Source organism: Lissotriton helveticus, chromosome 2_2, assembly GCF_964261635.1.
Source record: "Lissotriton helveticus chromosome 2_2, aLisHel1.1, whole genome shotgun sequence".
Lineage (NCBI taxonomy): Eukaryota > Metazoa > Chordata > Amphibia > Caudata > Salamandridae > Lissotriton > Lissotriton helveticus.
Genome location: NC_136060.1, coordinates 385953976 through 385976539, shown reverse-complemented (window position 1 = coordinate 385976539; position 22564 = coordinate 385953976). Strand labels below are relative to the sequence as shown.

The 22564-nt window shown below is 41.8% G+C and overlaps 1 protein-coding gene across 2 annotated transcripts in view; it reads right to left on the bottom strand.

Moving 5' to 3' along the window:
• Positions 1–22564, bottom strand: part of NELFA (negative elongation factor complex member A) — a 649181-nt gene that overhangs the window by 183519 nt on the left and 443098 nt on the right. For both annotated transcript variants that reach the window (XM_078678606.1, XM_078678605.1), the window contains exon 2: positions 20129–20300. In XM_078678606.1, the coding sequence (XP_078534732.1) occupies positions 20129–20300 (172 nt within the window). The remainder of the gene's footprint in view (positions 1–20128; positions 20301–22564) is intronic.

The following is a 22564-nucleotide window of genomic DNA, read 5'->3' as shown; positions in this document are numbered from 1 at the left end:
AATACTTGACTGTGTACATAGGGACCCTCTTGATCTACAGGTATCTCGATGAGAGGCAAGCCTACCTCCCTCTCTAGGCTGTTTCATGAATACGGCTGATAATCTGGATACTCTGACTGTGCATACTGGTACATCTGCTGTGTAACATGCTGTGTTGCAGCGATAGGCTGCGGTGCTGTAACTGTCTGTTGTGCATTCTGTGGTGGCTGAGAAGTCTGTGAAACTTGTTCTTGTCTAGGCGGACGTGGTCTCTCTTTAGTTTTACCAGTAGCTATGTTGTGTTTCAGAACTGCACACTCGTTTATAAAATGACCTGGCTGTTTACAGTAATTGCAGGTCCCTTTAACGGGAGCTGTAGGATGACTGGCTTGATTCGGACCCCTCTTCTGACTGTCTTGTGGAACAGATTGTGCAACTAATACTTTAATTTTCGTGTCTTTCATACGTCTCCTTTCGTGTTCCTGCTCTTCCCTGATTCTGTTCTGGTGATACTGGAGCATTTGTAACATTTGTGACGGAGTATTAGCTTGCCAACTACTTTCGACTTTCAATACTCGATTTTTAACTTGTGGACTTGAATTCTCGACTAGTTTGGTAACAAAAAGATGAGGGTACGATTCACTACTTGTTTTCAGACCACTATTAATAATAAAACATTTTTCAAATCTAGAATAGAAATCACTAGTGTCTTCGTCTTGTTTCTGTTTACAGGCTGAAATGGCATCCCAATCTTCCTTTTTCGTGGCTAGTAATCTTGGCAAAACTTGTATCAATAACTCGGGCAATTCTTTAGCTTTACCCCCAAGACCGGTACCTGGTACTCGTGTATTTTCTTCAGCTTCTAGAGCTGTCCAATCTATCTTTTTCTCTCCCACCTCCCATTCTTTTTCCTTGAGTTTTTCATATATGCCCGCGGGCAACAGGACCTTTAACATTTTAATGATATCAGGATACGTGTATTCTCCCATACGGAGCATGTCTTTTAATTCACGATGGAACCCTGCTGGATCTTTATCGTGACAGGGAATTAACTTCTTCATCTCTAAGAGTTCCATCTTAGTGATGGGGGTGTAAACAAATACTCGTTCTAGATCACCACCCGTTGTCCTAACTGGGTGTACTTCTCGTAACGGATTCTGTCTATCTATGTAAAATGATTTACTTTCTGGGGGTGAGACGTGAACAAAATGTGGATTCAGAAACGTTCGATATTTGTGGCGCTGTTCTAGAATGACACTAATTAAATCGGTACCTAGACCTCTCCATCTATACTGGAGTAACTCGTTCAATACATCATGTAGTGGACCTGGGTCAGAATGCTGTTCCTCATACAGTGTAATGAGGTGCTGGATCATATACATACCCACCAGTCGCTGCTCGGTTGGGGGCAGTTTCAGAAACATTTGTGCCACTATTTCGTCTGGAAAAGTGGTAGAATCAGTAGTCCATCGGACTGCTGATCAGGCTAGTTCTTGTTCATGCATTGTACTGAGCTCACTATAGCCTATTCGTGATTTCAGAATATGATCGGTAGCTTGGAATACTTGCTCAAGAGAGCACTGTTCTGGTGCTGGAGGAGGAAAAACTTTCTTGTGATCTAGGCGTGAATGTCGGTCGGAAAGTCTAGTTCTACCTACATACGCTATTCTGGAGGGATTCGCGTCGTCTACCTCTTCAGTAGAAGAGTTGTCTTCTTTCTCGATTGCTTGTGTTGCTTCTCGTTTCTCGTGTAACTTTATTATTTCCCTACGAATTTTCTTGTACATACTCTCTATACAATTTTGTGTCTTGTGTCTTCCCTCGGCTATATGGTCACTCCACCTGGTCAGGACTTTCATTTCTTCTTGATCTTTTTCCGGACAATCTTGTTCTCTTATTAAACAGTTAATAAAAAACTTTAAAAGCATGAGCCGAGTCTCGACTTTTCTTTGAGCCATGGCTTCGCGAATACTTTCTGGATTCACTCCTGTACGGATAAAACGATATATTCTGTCTAGATGTTCTCTCATATCGGGCAGGGTGTCCAAATAGTCGGTCACCCGCCTTAAACGTAATGAATATATGACCATAGTACCATCACCTGGAACTGGATCATAACGACATTCGGTAAGTGCTCGCTTGATATCTGTGAATGTAGTCACTTTTGGCGTACGCTGTAACGCTAGTTCATGTAGCGTCATACGTCTGTGTTGAGGCGGGGTACCAGGAGAATCTCCCCCCGCGGCTCCTAAACTAGAATCGTCGGTGGGTACTGTACGTGCTGGTAGAGTGACTGATGTAGCGGGTACATGTACTGTCGGCTGGGCCGGAGGTGCTATAACGGGAACTGTACCCACGGCCCCGGTGGCTGGAGGAACAGGAATTACATTATTTACAGGAGCAGGCGGAACAGGATTTGCATATTCTGGGACTGTATCGTCCAAATAGGACGAGAGAAAAATATCAGCTGCGGTCGGTTTGTGACGTAGCTTAATCGGGACTAATGGTGGCGGAAAATTACATGGTGCCTCCGGGGTTGCTTTTGGCAAGCCCTCGGCAAGAAGAGGATACATACCCTTAACAAGGGCTTTTCTCTGTCTGTCTGACTGTTCTGCTTTAACTCGTTCACCTACTTCGATTAATTCCCTTTCTTGGGCTCTTTGAGGATTCTCTACTTAATTCTGTTTTTCTGATTTCTTTTTCGGTTCTTTTATGAGATTCTTTGCGCCATAACTCGATGGCATCTTTCTGGGACTGTCTGGCTTTCTTTTTCCATAATGCCTCTTCTACTCGCATGATGCACTCGGCATCCCATGTACCTGATACAGGCCATCTATATTTCTCTTCCAGACCTTTGGTATAATCGACCCATAAATCTAAATACAATATGGCACTTAGGCCATGCTTATGATACATAAAATGTCCTGGACTGTCCCTAGGCGGGACAGGAACTGCTTCCTCGAGTAACCCTTTTCGGGTTTTTAACTGACGTAACTTAGAGAACAGAGGCATGCTTAGACTTGAATCCGAACACAATACAATACACGATAAACACAGTAATGACTGGAAAAACAAATCACTCATACCACGACATTGAAAACACATTAAATAACATTTAAAATAACAGTTCGGACAGAAATATTACCTGGTATACTGAAAACAGAGACATGAATTTCTCGAGAACGGAACTTACTAGAATTACTAGATGCACTGCTAAAACAGTACGAAACATACCGGTCCCATAAAGAGACACGTCAGGACCCGCATCCACCTAGGTGAACACTTCGGACTGGATCTGTGTACCCAAACCCACTGGACCAGAGACAAATTAATTGACCCTGTCTAGATACTACCCCAGCAACGGTACTCACCGGGCAGCAAGAACGGAAGGCCTCGGACTGGACTGGACTGCTACGACGTCGGACTACGAACTTCGGACTTCAGTTACAGGTGGGCCTCCGGATACCTCGGACCTTGTACTCTCGGCTTGGGCTCTGGTCGGGACTCGCCGCGTTCCTCACCGCCTCGTCTGGATGCTGGACAGCAACCTCCGTCTCCTCCGTGGGCCTGAGGGATACTTGAAGCAGAAATATCTGCACGTGCACAGTATGGTTCCGTCACGGCTGCAGAGGGTCAGGGGGCCTGCGTGGCTTCGCCGGCGCGTGGGGAAAGGGCAAGTCCCTATTCAGGCGCCATTATGTGGTAAATAAATAATTAATTACCGGTACTATTTTTGAATACAGTGAATAAAACAGATAGCTCAATAAATAAGAGACAGGATTCGAGGTATCTTGAGTCTTACAGGCTTTAATCAGGCATAAGGGAAGGGACAGGAACGGGATAGCCTGCACGGAAATAGAATGGATGGCAGCTGCCAGGGAAGGGATAAAAAGGCTCTGGGGTAAGGGAATATCTTTCAGTAACAGTACACAGTATATATACTAAAACAATTACATTACATTCAATACAGTAGGCGTAGCAGTAGGCGTAACTCGTAGCAGTCGCGAAAGATAAGGACAAAATGATGTAACAAGAAGGCGTGTACAGGGCGTATACATAGACATGTGATGTAAACGTCACAGAAGTGTCATGAATGGGGCGTAAACATGGAGGGGGCTACCTGAGCAGCTGGGACCTTTAACCTAGTGGTGCGCGCAAATGGGCAATGACGTGTTACCAGGAAGAACTGGGGGCTAGGACTTCTGCGCTAGAAGAAGAGACTAAAAGTCTGCGGTGTCAGAACGACATGTACCTATGGCATATCTAGTATCTGGTGTTTGGAGTACATGTTGATAGAATCCAAAAGTTATCAGGGCAAAGGCTACTTGACACTAAGACTGGTGCATGCATAATTTTACATGTATTGCGTGTGCTAGTAATATTCTATGAATATTAATACAGTATTTCTCTTACATGGAGACAGAAAGGCTAGACCATGGCTGAAACTATTGATGCGATTCAGTAGCTTAGGAATGCAGAGAAGGAGGGCTGGACTGATAACTAGAAGCATAACATACTCTTGGCAGACTGGCAGGCAGAGCCAGGCCGGGTCGGGCACTGCGAGGCAGGAAGTAAGTGAAGGGTCAGGGATGCAGGTGGGGGCTGTATCGCTCCTCGGAGTGGGTTCAGGAAACTGGAGCTTGAATCTGGTGTCCGGGCCCTTTTGAGGCCTAGAAACGGGGACAATGCGAAGAATTGTAAAATGTGGCAACATAGGCCTAATACTCGTTGCTTTCACGAGAACTGGAAACTTACGTACTAGAGTTGGACACAACTATAATTGCGTCTTTAATCGATCATAGGGGATTACATGCATATCGATCATGCACATATAACATAGGATGGGGAACACGTAGGCACATATAACATGGCAAAATTTACTTTTCCACAACCAGTCTGGCAGTAGTATTCTGCAAGACTTGGGAGCCTGGTGAGAAGATCTTCATTTATTGAAGACAGCAAAGCATTTCCGTAATCCATACGGTTGATGATCAAGCCTTGGACTAGTGGCTTCCTGGCTTCCATTGGGAGCCATTTGAAAACCTTATGTAGGTTTCGCATAATTCCGAAACAGAAACCTTTTGGGTGACTGACCTGCTCTTTCATAGACAATTGATTGTCTATTTGGATGCCTAAGTTTCGAACTCATGGTCTTGGCACTGGGCAGGGTCCAAGGGTTTGAGGCCACCAGTCATTTGTATGAAGCAATTCCCAATAGGAGTTGTCCCCCAGTGCACCACTTTATAAGTACCCGTAGGTATGAATAAGTTCAACAAACACAAAGTTCATTCCAAAATAATTTTTTGTAATGATGATCAACTCTTTTTCATAGCATCACAATGTTCATCTGTATAGTAGATGTATTCTTCAAACATCAATAAATGTATTCGCAAATATTTCTTTCCATATCCCTATGCATTTCGGGCTCGTCCAGCCCTTCATCAGGGGAATACTCCAAGAGAAAATAATAAAAAACGGACTGTTTTCAGGGAGATTACTCCTATTCATCAGATCAACCAAAAATGCTACCATGTATCGAAATTGTTATTACTGTTAAGCTTCACGTGTTCCAAGTGCTCGCGAACGACATAATGCAGGTCGAATGTGGGTCCTGGATTTCTGTGCATATTTAGTGCTTATCAAGGTTAATTTCTACGGTGCAAATATGAGACTACGATTTGTTAAAAGAAAACAAAGTGTAGGAAAAAAGAAGAAACCAACACCCATGCTCAACCAGGTGACAACGAGCCATGTTGCTCGCTCCTATATATCAGAATAGAAAGTAAAAAGTAGAGACATACACTTCGTATCGCCCATTAATTCCAACCACGAAGTGTCGGTACCATTATTACGAACGCAGTAGAATAGTCCAAGATGTGGACAAGTTAGTACTCACTGGAAATGAAGTGTTAACACACGATTAATCTCGAGTTTCCGCCGGCGTTTACAGTCCGAGGGAACCGGTATTCGTGGTAAATAAAGCACGCCGGGTGCGTGGTGGTAAACATCAAAAAGGGACTAACAAAGAGTCTACCAGTCATTTGACCAGTGTTCATGTGCCTTGCCAAAGTGAACTATTTCGGTTTTTCCTCCATTCAGTTGTAGATGATTTAGGTTCATCCATCTGTCGATATGAGTCATGCAATTTTTAAAACGTGTTTTCGTGTCCGTTGGATCTTGGCCAAGGGTGATCAGAATCTAAGTACCATCGGCGTATGACAAAGCCGTAGGATCTTGTGATGTATTCCTATAGGTTCTGAATCGATCCCCCTATTCCTGACCCTATTCTGGTTAAACAAACCAACAAGTTAACTAGCAGTCAGCCCATGAGGCAGAAAACCCCCATGATGCAGATACAGTTATCTGACGCAGCCACACTACGGCACAGGAACGTGTTATCTGATTAGGTCATAACGCTTGCGATCTAATTAGACAAGCGATATTCCTCCAGCCCCTGATAAGGCATACGGAGTTCTCATAACAAATCAAACCTATGACAACCTGGGCAAAACCCTGCGGCCATTGTTTTGATTTCACCGAGAACTTCAGCAAAAGAATGTGCTAACGAGCAAGTCGTATGACATCCTTATTGACGTATCTATGTCCATCCTTACGTCAATCTCGGCACCTTAAAGGTATAAATATTACCGATATTGCCATATGCAAACACACGCGGTGGTGACGAGACGGAGCAGCCATACTTGCCGAAGCCCAGAGCAGAGCAGACCCCGCTGGCGCAGCCCCGCCTTCCTGACGCGCTGAGAGCGAGACGCGCTGCTTTCTCCTGCCGAGAAATCCAGCACCGGCGCTTCCGGGTAGCCCTCGCAGGCAGCCTGGAATATCGAGAGCAGAGAGATACCATCCCTCATTCGTCCTAACTTCCAGGTACAGAACTGAATAACCCCTCACAGAGAATTCTTTAGTTATTCACTTGGCAAAAACAAACTTAACTTAAACTGTAACTTTCTATTCCCGCCCACGCATTAGACTTAGGTCAGGTACACGGGGTAGGCGTATTTAGAAACACCAGTTGAGTACGTTTAGTCAAATGTATATGTGTATGTAATATATTTTATTCATTTTAAAACATCTTATGGCTTAGAAACCATATCAATGTTTTTACAGTATTATTTTATACTACTGCTTTTAATGTATGCACTTTACTTAACTATAAGTATTGCAATAATATCGATCCATTTCTCTTGTACGAGAAAAGAGACTGATCAATAAATAACATCTTTTATTGAACACGCCCGTCTCTTCCTTTTCTCTACAATCTGATGAGACTAAGAATGCACGTACTGACTGAGTAAAATAAATTGCCTTTTGTTCACACGACTCTCGAGATACACTCTTGATTAGGGGAGAGCAAAGTTGTCATGTTCTATGGTTGTCAGAAACTAAATCCCTTCTTGTCTAATCAGGGGAGTTAATTCTTTCCTGAACATTCGAGAAAGTTTCTAGTGAACTCTGAGCTAAGCTGGCAAACCCAAAACTTTAAGTCTAATATCGACAGTAGTAGACCTAGTTAACGTCTGGCCTAGGCCTTTACTATTGAAGGTATTATTCCAATGCGCAGAGCCTATTGGGATGATAGGAACTACACTACATGGCGCCCAACGTGTTTGGAAAGGGCGATAAAACTAACGTAAGACATTTAGAGTAACTCAGTTGTGCTTTCTCACTCAGACCCCTTTTTTCCCATTATACTCCAAAGACGTCTGGAGTGGGTGAAAGGTAATATCCTCCAAAACCTCGCAGGAGGGAACTCCTATGTATGGTTCTTGGTTTAGTCAACGTTGAAGGATACACTGTTCCAAAATATTGTGCATCTAATCCTTTGTTTCCATAAGAAACCTAATCTGCAAACAAACAAAATAACCTTCCTGTCGGTAAAATGGTAGACAGTGAAGATGAAAGAGAGGCAGTCAGATTAGCAACTGAACTCGCAGAAGCTGATGCTACCATGCAGGAAGCAGACCCGAATATAATACTCATTCCGGTCATCAAAAGGAAATCTATAACCATAAAACTTATAGAAAATGGACTGACACCTAGAGGTGGCACAGTCATATTCGTAATTGAGGCACACGAATATCGGCAGACAGAGGTATACTATTCATGGATAAACTTTCCAGCAGCAAATCCTGTAACAAAGTACTTCCACTATTACAAAATAGAGGAACCTCCTGAAATGTACACTCCTTTCGAGGAGGTGGAAGTACCACTTAAATTTCAAGAGCATTTGCTCTTATTTAATGGCGTCCTAAAACACAATAATCACATCACCAGGCTCGGTCCTTTAGGTAGACAAGCAGCAAACGTGGCGATCCGCCAGAGGTTAAAAGAGACAGATATAGCAGACCAACCAGCTGAAATTGCCAGAATCATAGAAAAGTCCTATGAAGAACTAGGTAGGGATAGTTTAGGTGGAATACCAGTAAAACCACAACTGATTGAAAGTCCTGAAAAAATATTTTTTAATAATAATTCAAATTCACAGAAAAAGAACTGGGATGGAAACAAACAATCCAATCCTAAAGAAAAGAAATTCCAGTCCAGAGGAAGGTCTCCTAGGCGAAGAGAGAAATCTCCGAACCAAAGACACAGGTCACCTCAGAGTGACCCCTCTGGGAAAAGATATAACCTTAGAAATAGGGATAATATAAAAAAGCCTGATAGATATCAAGACTTTGATACACGTCCCTCTCAATCTTTTCAGACTTCCTCGCAGAAATCGGAAAGAAGAGGACGATCAGAACAAAGAGAAGAGCACGCCAAGTCCAAAGACAAGGAACCTGCTCAGCTAAAAAAGAAATTACAATTTCCAAAAAAGAAGGTAGCCAGTATCAAGGTAGTTAACAATGCCGAGAATACTGAGGACACAACTGAAAAACGGGGAATGGGCTCAGACAATGCTAGACAGCGCAGCAGAAGTGAGCATAGCTCGCAAAGTCCTTATGAATCATCTGGAGACAGTGGACACGAATGAATATCTTCAAGTGGAAACTGCAGACACCAGAGTTAGCAAACCTCACAAAATATACGAAATAACATTACGTATAGAGGGGGATAAGACTAGAAAAATAAGGGGACTATTTTGGGACAATCTCTCCAAGGGCTATGACATCCTTCTAGCTGAAAAAGACTGGCCACCAGAGTTTGTCAGGGAGTGCCCTCATGGCGAAGAAGTAATTATGCCTGCCTTCTCAAACCATATCCCAATTCATAAAAAACACACACTTGCCAGAAAGTGGGCAGTAGCTCTAGCTCCTGCTTTATATAAAAATCACGTGGGATGGGATGAGGACTCTCCTCCTCACAAAATCCAGTTAAAATCACAACCTACTGCACAAAGGCAGTACCCAATTAAGCAAGAAGCAAAAAAACAGGTAAAAGAAATCCTAGATCAGCTAGAATACCAGGGGGTGATTGAAACTTGCACCTCACAAATGAACAACCCTTTGTTTCCGGTCTCCAAACCAGACAATTCATACCGTCTAGTTTTGGATTACCGACACCTTAACTCATGTTGCAAAACTTTTGCAGTGCAAAACTCACATAGTGCTGCACTAATGAATAACATAGTGCGCAAAAAATACAAAACAACATTAGACATCTCTAATGGATTCTTTTGTCAAAACATATCACCAGAGAGCAGATATTTGTCTGCGTTCTCCATAAATGGCACTCAAAAACAATTCTGTCGGTTAGCCCAGGGGTACAAGAACAGTCCGGGGGTATTCTCAGCGAGAGTAACAGAATTACTACAAATATATGATGATGAAGCATTATCTTATGTCGATGACATTTATTTAACAGATGATGACTTGGATACTCACTTGAAAAGAGTGAACACCATAATACTTGGGTTCGCAGCAGAGGGTTACAAATTCAACTTTAAAACATCCAGAATTGCCCATCTGACAGTCCTGTTCTTAGGATATGAATTATCAAGTGAAGGCAAAAGCCTGGCAGACAATTTCCTAGAGAAATGTGCCGTACTCCAAGCACCTAGAACACTAAAAAACCTACAGTCGATTCTAGGCTTCCTAAATTTCGGAAGAACATACATTGCAAATTACGCAGAAAGGGTCAAACCCCTTTATGATCTAATAAAACCAGATTTTAAAAGATCCAATTGGACTCAAATACACACAGAAATTTTGAGATCCTTACAAACAGACATGCTAATTAAAACAAAATTAGAAACACGTGATAACACACGCAATCTTGTGATTCGAGTCATCCCAGGGAGATGCGGATTCACATACCTGACCTCTAATGAGGGAGAAAAGGTACCAATTGCATTTAAATCACTTGTACACTAAGGCTGAAATGAAATTTAGCCCAACGGAAAAAATTCTAACTGCAACACAGACAGCTATAGCAAAAGAACGAGCCCTGGCACAAGGTAAACGAATAATAATCGTGACACCGATACCAGCCCTAGAGGCTGTGACAAAAGCGAGCATTCCTAATGCTAAAGCGCTCAATCCAAGATGGATACAATGGGCTAATTCTCTTGCTGCAACAGACGTGGCATACGAATTTGATCCTAACTTAAAAACACAAGAATTTCTGCAATATGAATTCGAATGTCCTCCGCCGACCGAAATTCTGCCTCTAGAACATTACGCCTGTGTAATTTATACAGACGGACATGCTCAACCCCCCGTTTGGGGAGAACAAGCATACAACCCCACATGTGGGATTACAAAAGAAGTGTGGCGCGGAGGTAAACTAAAACCTCTATTAACAAAAACACACTCAGTAGAAACTAATTCAGAACAACAAACTGAAATATTAGCTTTGAAAATGGCGCTACATAATGCGGATCGCGAATTCCCGACACTTATAGTGTCAGATTCATATTACTGCGTCAAATCATATAACAAGGATTTGCAGACATGGATTCAAAACGGTTACAAAGATGACGCAGATGCACCAATAAAGCAGAAATTGCTCTGGGAACAAATAGCTCTTTTACAAAAAGAACTACCAAAGACTCACGTGACACACTCACTGAGTCATCAGCGTGATGGCGTTCACGTTGCAGGGAATTCATTGGCTGAAACAGCCACAGCGGCAGCCACTAAATCGGCTCCCGTAGTTCGAAAAAAGCGTACATTAAAATACATTGACGGTGAAACAATGCTGGCGGTGAAAACGTCATCAAAAGGCGACTGCTCAGCGCTACCGATCAACTATCCACTCAATTATACATACTCTATGCAAACTCCGTCCCTTTTGCTCGAATCCCTGGAGTGGGGGATAGAGTGATTCCAAACATGGACAGGAGAAACTTGTTAATCGCAGACGCACATATGGGCGAGGGTCTCAGACACCTCAAACTAAAAGATTCTCTGGAAGAATTACAATCAAGGTATTGGTGGCCAGGCATGAGCCTGCATCACACCATGTTTGTAAAAAACTGCCCAAACTGCAACAGAAATCGCAGTGGGGAGAGAAACAGTTTAATACCTCGTCGTTTTACTCCAGAAAAAATCAAGAGTAAAAAGCAAGGCTTGCGATTAACATATACAGGCTAGTTCCCACTTATAATGTGGATCACCAGCACTCGGCTGACGTCTGTACTGTTATACAAAGATTTGCGAGTCTAAATGGCATATACGCTAAGAGCATGCTACGTGTGACCATTGTTTTCACTCTAGCCCTCCAGCCTGAGGGGAAACATGGCCAAATGAGCATAGCACAGCGGGAATCTTCTCACTTCCTTCCTGAGGGATACGGGATGGTGTAAAGAAAAAACCAAGGCATAAAGCAATCTATAACGGAAAGGATATTAGGTTCGGGAGCTGGGTGGGTCAAACATCTAATAAGTGTCCAACGTAGTCTAAATAACTTGCCAAGAAATTCTCTGAAGGGATTCAGTGCGTACAAATTATTATTTGGAACTAGGATGTTAATCTCTGACATTGATAGTCAGACTTCAGTGGTGAAAGAAAAAAGCTTTGAAATCAAAGACCGTTTGGCTATTTTGCAGGACAAACAAAACAAGAAAAGACCTGAGCAACATAAAGTTGAAACAACAGCCAACAACCACTGAAGAACCACCACCTGTCCCAGCAAGACCTGTCTGGATTCCAAAAGTCGGGGATCTAGTCAGGGAAAAGATCGCGGTAAAGAAGGAATTTGGGCCTTCTTACAGAAAAGCAGTTCCTGTCTTGTCTGTCAACGGGACAAGATCAGTTGTACTACCGCCACTTGCTGGTAAAAAGGAGAACCGAGTTGTATCCATCGACCTGGTAAAACCACAATCATGTGGCCGATAAACAGTAGGCCAAGTGGACTCCCAATAAGTAGCAGAACACCAAGGTTTGCTACCAGTACAGAGGTCCTAATAAAGAGGCTCATCACATTCGAAACGCCTACAGAAGAACAACAAGGACTATGCAACAATGCAATAGAACTGACCTCTGAAAACCCAAATAAAAACATTTAGCAGAGACACACCAATCTACAATGAAGTACCAAGTGAAAATGCAAGAAACAGTAATCCTGAACCAATTTGAACAATTGACAGAACTGCATCCGGCTACTTCATAAACTTCGATGATTCCTCTGAAGGCTTCAGTGAATCAAAGACACAGCCATCATCAAAAACCTTTAAAGATAAAGCTAAAGAACTTTTGAAACAACTAAAAGAAACATATCTGATTTCTCCATGGATTGAATTTTGGGTGGGTTTTGGTGCATTTATCCTCATACTTTGGCTCATCATGATACTAACTTTGGGACGCTTCATTGAGGGAAAATATGCTAAAATGGACACAGCAAGTCAGAAAATCAACTTGATCCTCAAACCACACACATCTTCACACGTCGAGAAAAGAGAACTTTCTTCAGTCAACTTCACAGCCAATCCTATACCGGGTGGGGTAGCATGGGACAACACTGACTACGAAATTTATGGTCCGGTTGAAATCCTGAAATATCCACACCAAATTAAGATCTCATTGAGTGACTTTGTAAAACCAAACTCATTTGCTGATGATTGGGACTTCGAAAGCATTAATAATATGATGTCTGACTTAGTAATGTCTGCTAAATTTACCAAACATGATTTGCAGGGTTCTACAAATTATGATAGTATGTATTGCTATAACCACTATGGTAACCATTTTCTACATAGATCTGCACAACCTAGAAATGTTTTAAATTATAATCAATGGGAACATTGTGCAACACCTCCAAAAGGAAGCTCAAGAACCGTTTATGACAAATATTCATACTTTTCAGGTTTTAACACAAGTAATGCTGAAGCATTTTATTTCAAATTGTCAAATAAGACAGGAACTAAGACCAGGATAACAAACACAAAATTGATATATTCAGACTCATTCTTTGAAAAAATGAATAATTTTGGTTTTGATTATTGGGACAAAAATGTTGAATTGAAAAGTGTTTGGGGTACAAAAGAATGTCAAGTACAGGGTATAGAATCATTGTTTAGAGCCTGCATGATCCCAGAACAAATTATATTTTTAAATGACACTGTCCAACAAACTACCTGTCTTGGCCTAGCCAAAATCAAAGACTTAAATAAACCGTCTATTCCAAAGCCAACAATGTTCAGCAATAGCTCTGATACAGATGAAGAGATCGACGTAAACCATATATTAAATCAAAACAGAACACATCCTGATTGGAAACAGTGGTTGATCTGGCCCACAGATACTAATAACTGTCAAGACAGATTCCTGAACAAAACACAGGGGTTCAAAATGACCAGGCCAGACCCTAGATATCCCCAAAGACATCACCCAGGGATAATAACCACCTACAGTGTGGGCAAATTATGCCTTCAATGGCTACAATCTTCCACACTGGCAGAAATTAAGCAACACCTAACTTTACTTACTGATGGTGCTGACTTGCGTGATTTCATTATGGGACCGCGCAAACAGCGTCAAAAGCGTTTCATAGCAGCCTCTGTATATGCAGCATACAATGAGGCCTGGAAGGTTACTCAAATTGAAACAGCAGAGAGAATACGGGAAATTGACCGTATTAATTTGGAAAAATCACTTTCTGTAGTGGACAATGGGTTAATGACTGTCCTCCAGAATTTTTTCTTTGGACAGCATTGTGTCTTCAGCAATCGACATATTATCGCAGGACTTACTGTTGTTACAACACGGTCAGTCTCAATTGCGTTCTATTGTACAGCTTGGCTGGACGTTACAAAATCTACGTTCAGGCTATGTGCCTTGGCGTTTAATCAACACAACGTCATTATTCCAAATCTTTAACCTTACTGATAGACAAATCAGTATGGCACAAAAGGGTGCTGATTATACAATCTTGAGCATTGAAAAACTCGAAAGATTACCAGTGACAATGTCAGAACGACCTGTCAGTGAATGGATAATACATGGGATAATAAATATTCCAATCTCAACCTTCAGGTTTCAATACTGCCAAAAATATATACAGGCTGGCATGTACGAGAAATTGGGAAAGGGGTACATTAAAACAACATGGAACCTGCCCTATTCACATGCATGTGTCAGTAATAAAGGACAGAAAGTGTTTCTTAGTGGCAATAATTGTGCGATGTCACTAAGCGGCACGCTTCTGTGTAACGGAATTAGTTTGCATGGAGCCTGTGAAGGGAATTCATACAACCTTCCATGTCACCAGCAAGGCGCACCTGCAACAGAGATAGAACCATTCTTTCAAATACTCTATAATGGGAGTTACATTCTAATTGTAGACCTCAGATGTTGTAGTCTTATGCCCGGGACTCCTTATCTCGTAACTACGACTGCGAAGGTCAAGTGCTGTGGACGCTCATTGTTCCCCAGCTCCTTTCCAGACAGGGAGGCAAGGGCATGGCCCAACTTGAAAATTACTTCTATTCGAATAGATACTTTAAGCAGAATGAAAACAGTGCTTCTTCAGACGCCTACAAGGCTCACGTCATCAAAAGAAACGTATGATCTACAAGTCGCAAGGACGACTGCAGAGATACATTCATTGTTATCAACTAATTCCTCCATACATTTCGCAGAAATACTAAACGAAATCTTAAATATTTCTGATACCAATGGGGTCTCAAAGGTATTTAAGACAGTATTTTGTCATATAGCTCCTGTATATCCTTATATCGTGTTAAGTTAGCATAGGTACATTTGAGGTTTAAACGCCATTTTTCTTTCTTGCAACTTCTGCACACGACACTTAATTGTTGACTTAGCTTTCAACCTAGTAGTTTGCCGTGGGGTATGTAAGAATAATATGTTATTGCTCTGATATCAGCTTTGCTTAATAAACTATGTCTGCACGAAGAGTGCTGAAGTTTCAGGAACAACACGATATGGAATTGTTATGAGGTCTGATCTCCACGCCTTCATAGTCATAACACAAGTGCAGCCTTTGCCAACTCTGGCTTGAGGCGGGATTGATATTGCTTTGCACGAGGCACATAAAAAACACTTGATGCGGTGCACATGCAGAGAGAGCTGGTGTATGCTGATGTGATTCCTTCATGCTAGGACACTAAGGTATGGGTCCGCCCTAAAACAACCCAAAGAGACCTTCTTAGCTAATAATATAATATATGTGTTAGGGAGGGTGAGATATAAGTGTTGTTAACTCTTATTCATTACAGCATGTTAACATGCTGTCACCATTCGCTTTTTATGTCTTAGTAACTATGCTGATAATTTTGATACTGATAATAAGTATACTTGTATTATCTAAGATACTGCGCCTGAGAAGACGGCAGTAGTAAATAAACATTTCAAATGCACATGTGTCTTCTTTACTCCATGTTCTGGTTTGTAATGATAATATAACAAAAGAGTGTTCATGAGTTCCACGTACCCTGAGGTACTGTAAGTTCATGTTCTGGTTTGTCTAAACATTGGGAGTTTGATATGTCCAATGAGACACTGTAGCTAGCTCGGTAAGGGGTGAGTTGGTTGCTAAGGTAAGTTTTGGGACACCCTAATTTGCCGAGGTTCCACTCCTCTGTGCACAGTTCTGTGTGAGAACAGAAACCCTGCGACAATCTACAAGTCGCAAGGACGACTGCAGAGATACATTCATTGTTATCAACTAATTCCCCCATACATTTCGCAGAAATACTAAACGAAATCTTAAATATTTCTGATACCAATGGGGTCTCAAAGGTATTTAAGACAGTATTTTCGATGGCATTAACACCATTCAAAGCCATACTGGGTATTTTTCCAGATTTCGTCCACTCGATTTTTGGCGGACTTCCCCTCATTTTAGGACTGATTGCAGGAATCCTATTCCTAGTCCTTATTTTTCGTTATGGCAAACCATGTCACAGACAAAACACCTGCGACAAGGGAAGAAACAATCCTAGCCATTGGATACCGGGACCGGATATCAAAAATCCTAGGACTCTCCCGGCTTAGAGACCTGAACATGACTTGGTTTCTATCATTTCGACCAATGTGGCAAAGATGTGTTTTACCTGTATTAAGGTGTCTGCTATGCGGAGAAGAATGCGTGTTAGACACCTGTCTGACGCTACAATCGGATGCGCCAATGGATGCAGAAACATTGTTGAGCCCGATCAAGGTTCATGCTTTGTGCTGCCCTCAAAGGCTACCAATCCTGATGACGGCATTCGTGGAAGCTTCACCACTACGATTGAGGGGTAGTGAAGTTCAAGATGAAAGCAGCATCGATCAGGTACGACCTTCTGTCAGTAATGCAAATCAGAATGTCAATGGAGACAATCATGCGCACGAATGCATGGTTACACCGATTTCCGAGTTAGTGGAACTTTCCCAGGAAGCTGTTGACAGCTTTTTCGAAAGCCTAAATGATATGATGTTCTCACCAGAGCAGAAATAGAGACTTTTGAGCAAGCTCGCACACGGCGTTCCCTGAATTCGGCCTTCAACTTTAAAAATAAAGTCACATGAACAATTTTCCCTCCAGTTCACGGACAGCAATTTTTCAGCAGCCCCAAAATATTTTTGCATATTTTTCGGGACACTATCTTCTGCTTAAAGTAAGAACTATTCTTAGAGAACTAAGATTTCTAAATTTTAGATAGCTTATAGACATTAGCTGCCCGCTGGTATGTTCATAAATATTTTATTCTGTGATGGAATGGTCTCGAACTTTTTTTCTGTATTAAGAGCCATTTCATGTGTAAATTCTCATATACCAAATAGCAATAATGTATACAAATGTGTGATTACTTTGGCATTATTCTACAGCTTAAGTGCATACAATACATAGGACTGCAAATTTTCCGTATATTTGAAAAATTTCAAAATGCATTTATGTATTTTGGGGTGGTAAGGTATACACTATACTCTATAGTATGTTTTACTATGCATAGATTAGTAAATATGTCCATAGTTAGCGTGGAGTGGGTGTGATGTATTCCTATAGGTTCTGAATCGATCCCCCTATTCCTGACCCTATTCTGGTTAAACAAACCAACAAGTTAACTAGCAGTCAGCCCATGAGGCAGAAAACCCCCATGATGCAGATACCGTTATCTGACGCAGCCACACTACGGCACAGGAACGTGTTATCTGATTAGGTCATAACGCTTGCGATCTAATTAGACAAGCGATATTCCTCCAGCCCCTGATAAGGAATACGGAGTTCTCATAACAAATCAAACCTATGACAACCTGGGCAAAACCCTGCGGCCATTGTTTTGATTTCACCGAGAACTTCAGCAAAAGAATGTGCTAACGAGCAAGTCGTATGACATCCTTATTGACGTATCTATGTCCATCCTTACGTCAATCTCGGCACCTTAAAGGTATAAATATTACCGATATTGCCCTATGCAAACACACGCGGTGGTGACGAGACGGAGCAGCCATACTTGCCGAAGCCCAGAGCAGACCCCGCTGGCGCAGCCCCGCCTTCCTGACGCGCTGAGAGCGAGACGCGCTGCTTTCTCCTGCCGAGAAATCCAGCACCGGCGCTTCCGGGTAGCCCTCGCAGGCAGCCTGGAATATCGAGAGCAGAGAGAGAGATACCATCCCTCATTCGTCCTAACTTCCAGGTACAGAACTGAATAACCCCTCACAGAGAATTCTTTAGTTATTCACTTGGCAAAAACAAACTTAACTTAAACTGTAACTTTCTATTCCCGCCCACGCATTAGACTTAGGTCAGGTACACGGGGTAGGCGTATTTAGAAACACCAGTTGAGTACGTTTAGTCAAATGTATATGTGTATGTAATATTTTATTCATTTTAAAACATCTTATGGCTTAGAAACCATATCAATGTTTTTACAGTATTATTTTATACTACTGCTTTTAATGTATGCACTTTACTTAACTATAAGTATTGCAATAATATCGATCCATTTCTCTAGTACGAGAAAAGAGACTGATCAATAAATAACATCTTTTATTGAACACGCCCGTCTCTTCCTTTTCTCTACAATCTGATGAGACTAAGAATGCACGTACTGACTGAGTAAAATAAATTGCCTTTTGTTCACACGACTCTCGAGATACACTCTTGATTAGGGGAGAGCAAAGTTGTCATGTTCTATGGTTGTCAGAAACTAAATCCCTTCTTGTCTAATCAGGGGAGTTAATTCTTTCCTGAACATTCGAGAAAGTTTCTAGTGAACTCTGAGCTAAGCTGGCAAACCCAAAACTTTAAGTCTAATATCGACAGTAGTAGACCTAGTTAACGTCTGGCCTAGGCCTTTACTATTGAAGGTATTATTCCAATGCGCAGAGCCTATTGGGATGATAGGAACTACACTACAATCTGATCACCTTGGCCAGTGGAGTTACGTAAAGATTAAAAAGCAACAGGCTCAAAATAGAGCCTTGAGGCCCTCCCATCCTTACTGGCCTATAGCTGGAAACAAAGTCAGTCTGAACAGCAGTGGACTCCATCAGTTAAGTAGCTCCTCAGCCATTTGAGGGCTTTCCCTCAGACACCAATCTCCCAGTCTTAGATCTAAAATGCTGTAGGAGATGGTGTCGAAGGCAGCAGATAGGTCTAGCAGGATGAGACTAGATGATTGTCGTCTGTCCAATGCTAGCCTGATGTTATCTGTAACTTCTACCAGTGCTGTTTCAGTACTGTGTGCGTCCCTAAAGCCGTACTGTGACGAGTCCTGGATACCATAGCTTTCCAGATGAGTGACAAGCTGTCTATTGACCAGTGACTCAAGCATCTTCCCAAAATAGGGGAGGAGCGATAGTTTATTGGAAGATTAGGGTCACCCGTGGATTTTTTTTAAGATTGACCTGACTGGCGGCCTTCCATATTTTAGGGACAGTAGCTTGTGACAGCGAGCTATTAAATAGGTTGGTGAGGTAATCCAGAAATACAGGCGCAATGGTTGGGAGGAAACGCGGTGGTATGGGATCCACAGGTGATCCAGATTTATTTTTTTCCATAGCTCTAATCACATCTTCCAGATTGCAGATTCTTCCGAAATGAGAGGGGAACCAGTGGAAACGGAGAGATTATTTTGTGAGATATTAATGTCTTCATAAGGTGGAAAGGAACCAGTGGAAACGGAGATGATTTCGTGAGATATTAATGTCATCATGAGGTGGAAAGGAGCTGTGGATTACATTAATTTGGTCATCAAAATATTTAGAAAGAGTCCACCCAGTTCTGAGAGGTGGAAATAGAGGACTGTACTGGTAGCGACGTGAACTCTTAAGATATTGTAAAGCTCCTTGTTGGAGGTTTCTGCTTTTTCTATCTGGTTGAGGAGAAACAATTTGTTTGCTTGTTTAATGTTCTCCAAATAGCTACGAGGGCGGAGAAGAGAAGTTTATACTGTTCCTGTCTGTGCTGCACCTATTCAGTGTATGCATACAGAATGCCTGTGCCATGTCCTCTAAACCTACACCCCTTCCCTCACCATCCCATTGGCACTGCTATTCATTTTAGTATTTAAATAATAAAAAGGTCTTCAACTAGTTTCATAAAAAGTACAAAGGTCCAGTGAAGGTAATAGCCCTGCAATAGTTCCTAGAATGAAGGATCGAGTTAAGGATAATACACTTGCTTACTGACACTAAACCATGTGCTACATCTGCTGTGTATTGATAACTAGCAAAAAGCTAAATGTGTTACCAACTAAGCCAGAGAAAACAGATCATTAATTTGAGAAAAACAAATGCCTTACCCTTTTCTCGAAGTTCTCCTAAAATATCTTGGACATTAGGATTTTGTTCTTCAAGCTCAAGATTAAGAGAACCTGTATCTGGAAAGGATTTCAGAATGTCTGCTACCATCAAGATCCAGGGATCTGAATCCAAAGTAGCTAACTGGATGATATCCGTTAAAGCACTTTTCATCTAGTTATAAAAGAAAAAAAAAAGGACATTATCAAATCAAAATGTTTATTTCAGTTTAACTTTTGCATCGTGAAAACTATCACATATTTAGTAGTCCTGAACATTCGGAAATAAATTTCATAAAAGAACGTAATAAATCAACCCATTTACTGCACCAATTAAAAAAGTCCTAAATAATAAGTTTAGGATAAAGCATTTGTAAATATAACTATTTCTGCTTTCAAACCAATACAATGCTCCACTGCCACTCGGCTAGATTTGCGTTACACAGTGCATACATACAAAAATATAAAAGCAGACCTACAACTAATATTTGATGGCAGTAAACTAGGCATATATTTTCTCTTAACAGCTAACAGAACCTACAGAAAACAAATTAATTAAACCAGACTGGGCCAGACACAATACCACAAGGGCTCTAGTATGGAACCTCTGAGAAAGCTGATCCTTTTGCAAAGGGCAACAAATGATGGACAATGTTCATACATTGTGTGGTCAACAGATGCTGCTCATAAGGGTTATTCACCCAAGTCGAGAACGACTATGTCACGAACAGTTTCCAATGGGAAACAAGTTCTTACTCCTACCTTATTGAAAGAAGCGGCAGCTCCATTCAGGCGCATGCATACTATATAAAGCTATTTTATTAAATTCTTAAGCCACAGTTTGACATGCTGTACTAGTGTCTGCACAGATTAAAAGGTTTGGGGCGGGAAAATGCAGCACATATTGCGTTAGTGTATTTAAAACCCTGGATGCCCTCACACCTCTCAATACAAACATAGCTCTGGCTTGGCAGCACAGCTGTCAACAGACTGGTTTTGATCAAGAGGAGAGAGCCAGGAAAGCAAGAGAGCCAGGAGAGAGCCAGGAGAGCAAGAAAGTTGTAATTTTTTATTTGTTCGGGAATTAAATAAAAGATTAGGTCCTGGTTTGTGTTTGGCGGTTCAGATCGAAATGCTTAGACCGGGTCCCTGGTTTCACGTAATGACTCAGATTCCAATAATGATATGGTGGGGGTCCCCTGGTTCCGGTAGGGAGTGCGGGGCCACAGAAATGAAAAGGTTAAGAATCCCTCCTCTAGAACAACGCCGAAACACTCCAAAATGCCAACTAAATAATCTTGCATCCTTTAACATCTCACTGCCCCTGCCCAAGACAACGTTGTGGACCAGCTGCAGAAATGGTTAAGTTTTCTCAAACCTATAAAAAGCTGCGCTACTAAACCTGCCCCCCAATATCATCGCAAAAAATATATTCACCCCTTACACAGATTCCCTCAGATGATCTGCGAGATGGAGCGAAAGACCAGGAAACTGGCAGCGTACCCAAGTTGCAACATACAATTTTGTTGTTCGCAGGTGTGGCTTACCAGCAGTGAATGATCTTAATTTTGAGCCCTTATTGTTGGTGAGAGCAGCTTCCTACAGAAGCCACAAAAAAAAAAAAATAAGAAATCACACATTACAATACAAACCAAAACAAGCATTTGCAATGCAATAGGTCTCGCATTAGGAAAGTTTGAGCTATTGGTATTGTAAATGACACATTTTTTATTTATGTGTTGGTTTTGAAAATAACGAAATTAATAGCTTTGTCATTTACAATGCCAATAGTTATAACTTTCCCAAATGGGACACCTATAGCATTTGTAATGCAAAATGTAAACACCAAGATAAGAAGTTTTAAGATTGCTCTCTTCCTAACGGGCAGCCAGTGCAGGGACTGCAGCAGGGGACGGGACTGGGTACGTCTGGGCTTATTCAGAGCCATTCTTGCAGCAGTATTTTGCAATATCTGGAGCCTAGAGAAAAGTTCTTCATGGAACGTTTTGTTTTGCACCATATACCTATGTATCTACGATAGGGTGTTTACGCTATCATTGACTAGCTTTGAACTTTATGTTATTTACCTTGTACCTATGTATCTAAGACACTTACCTTGTAAAGCGCTCTGATACCCGCAAGGGTCTTGTTCGCGCTATATAAAACTTTCAAAATAAATAAATAAACTATTGCCCAGAGTTGGACTCCATGATTGGAATAGGCACCCAGGCGAGAATTATCAGGTCCGTGGAATTTTGAGCCCAACATCTGCCGAGGTGGGGAATTGAACCCTGGTCCCGGGCTAGACCTCTGCATCAGGGTCTGCCGCTAAAATCATTAAGCCACACTTCTCCGCAACATCCCATTGACTCCGTGACCCAATAGAATGCCTGTAAGGATAGACACTGCGTCCAATGTCTCTCAGTCCTTTCCCGGTTG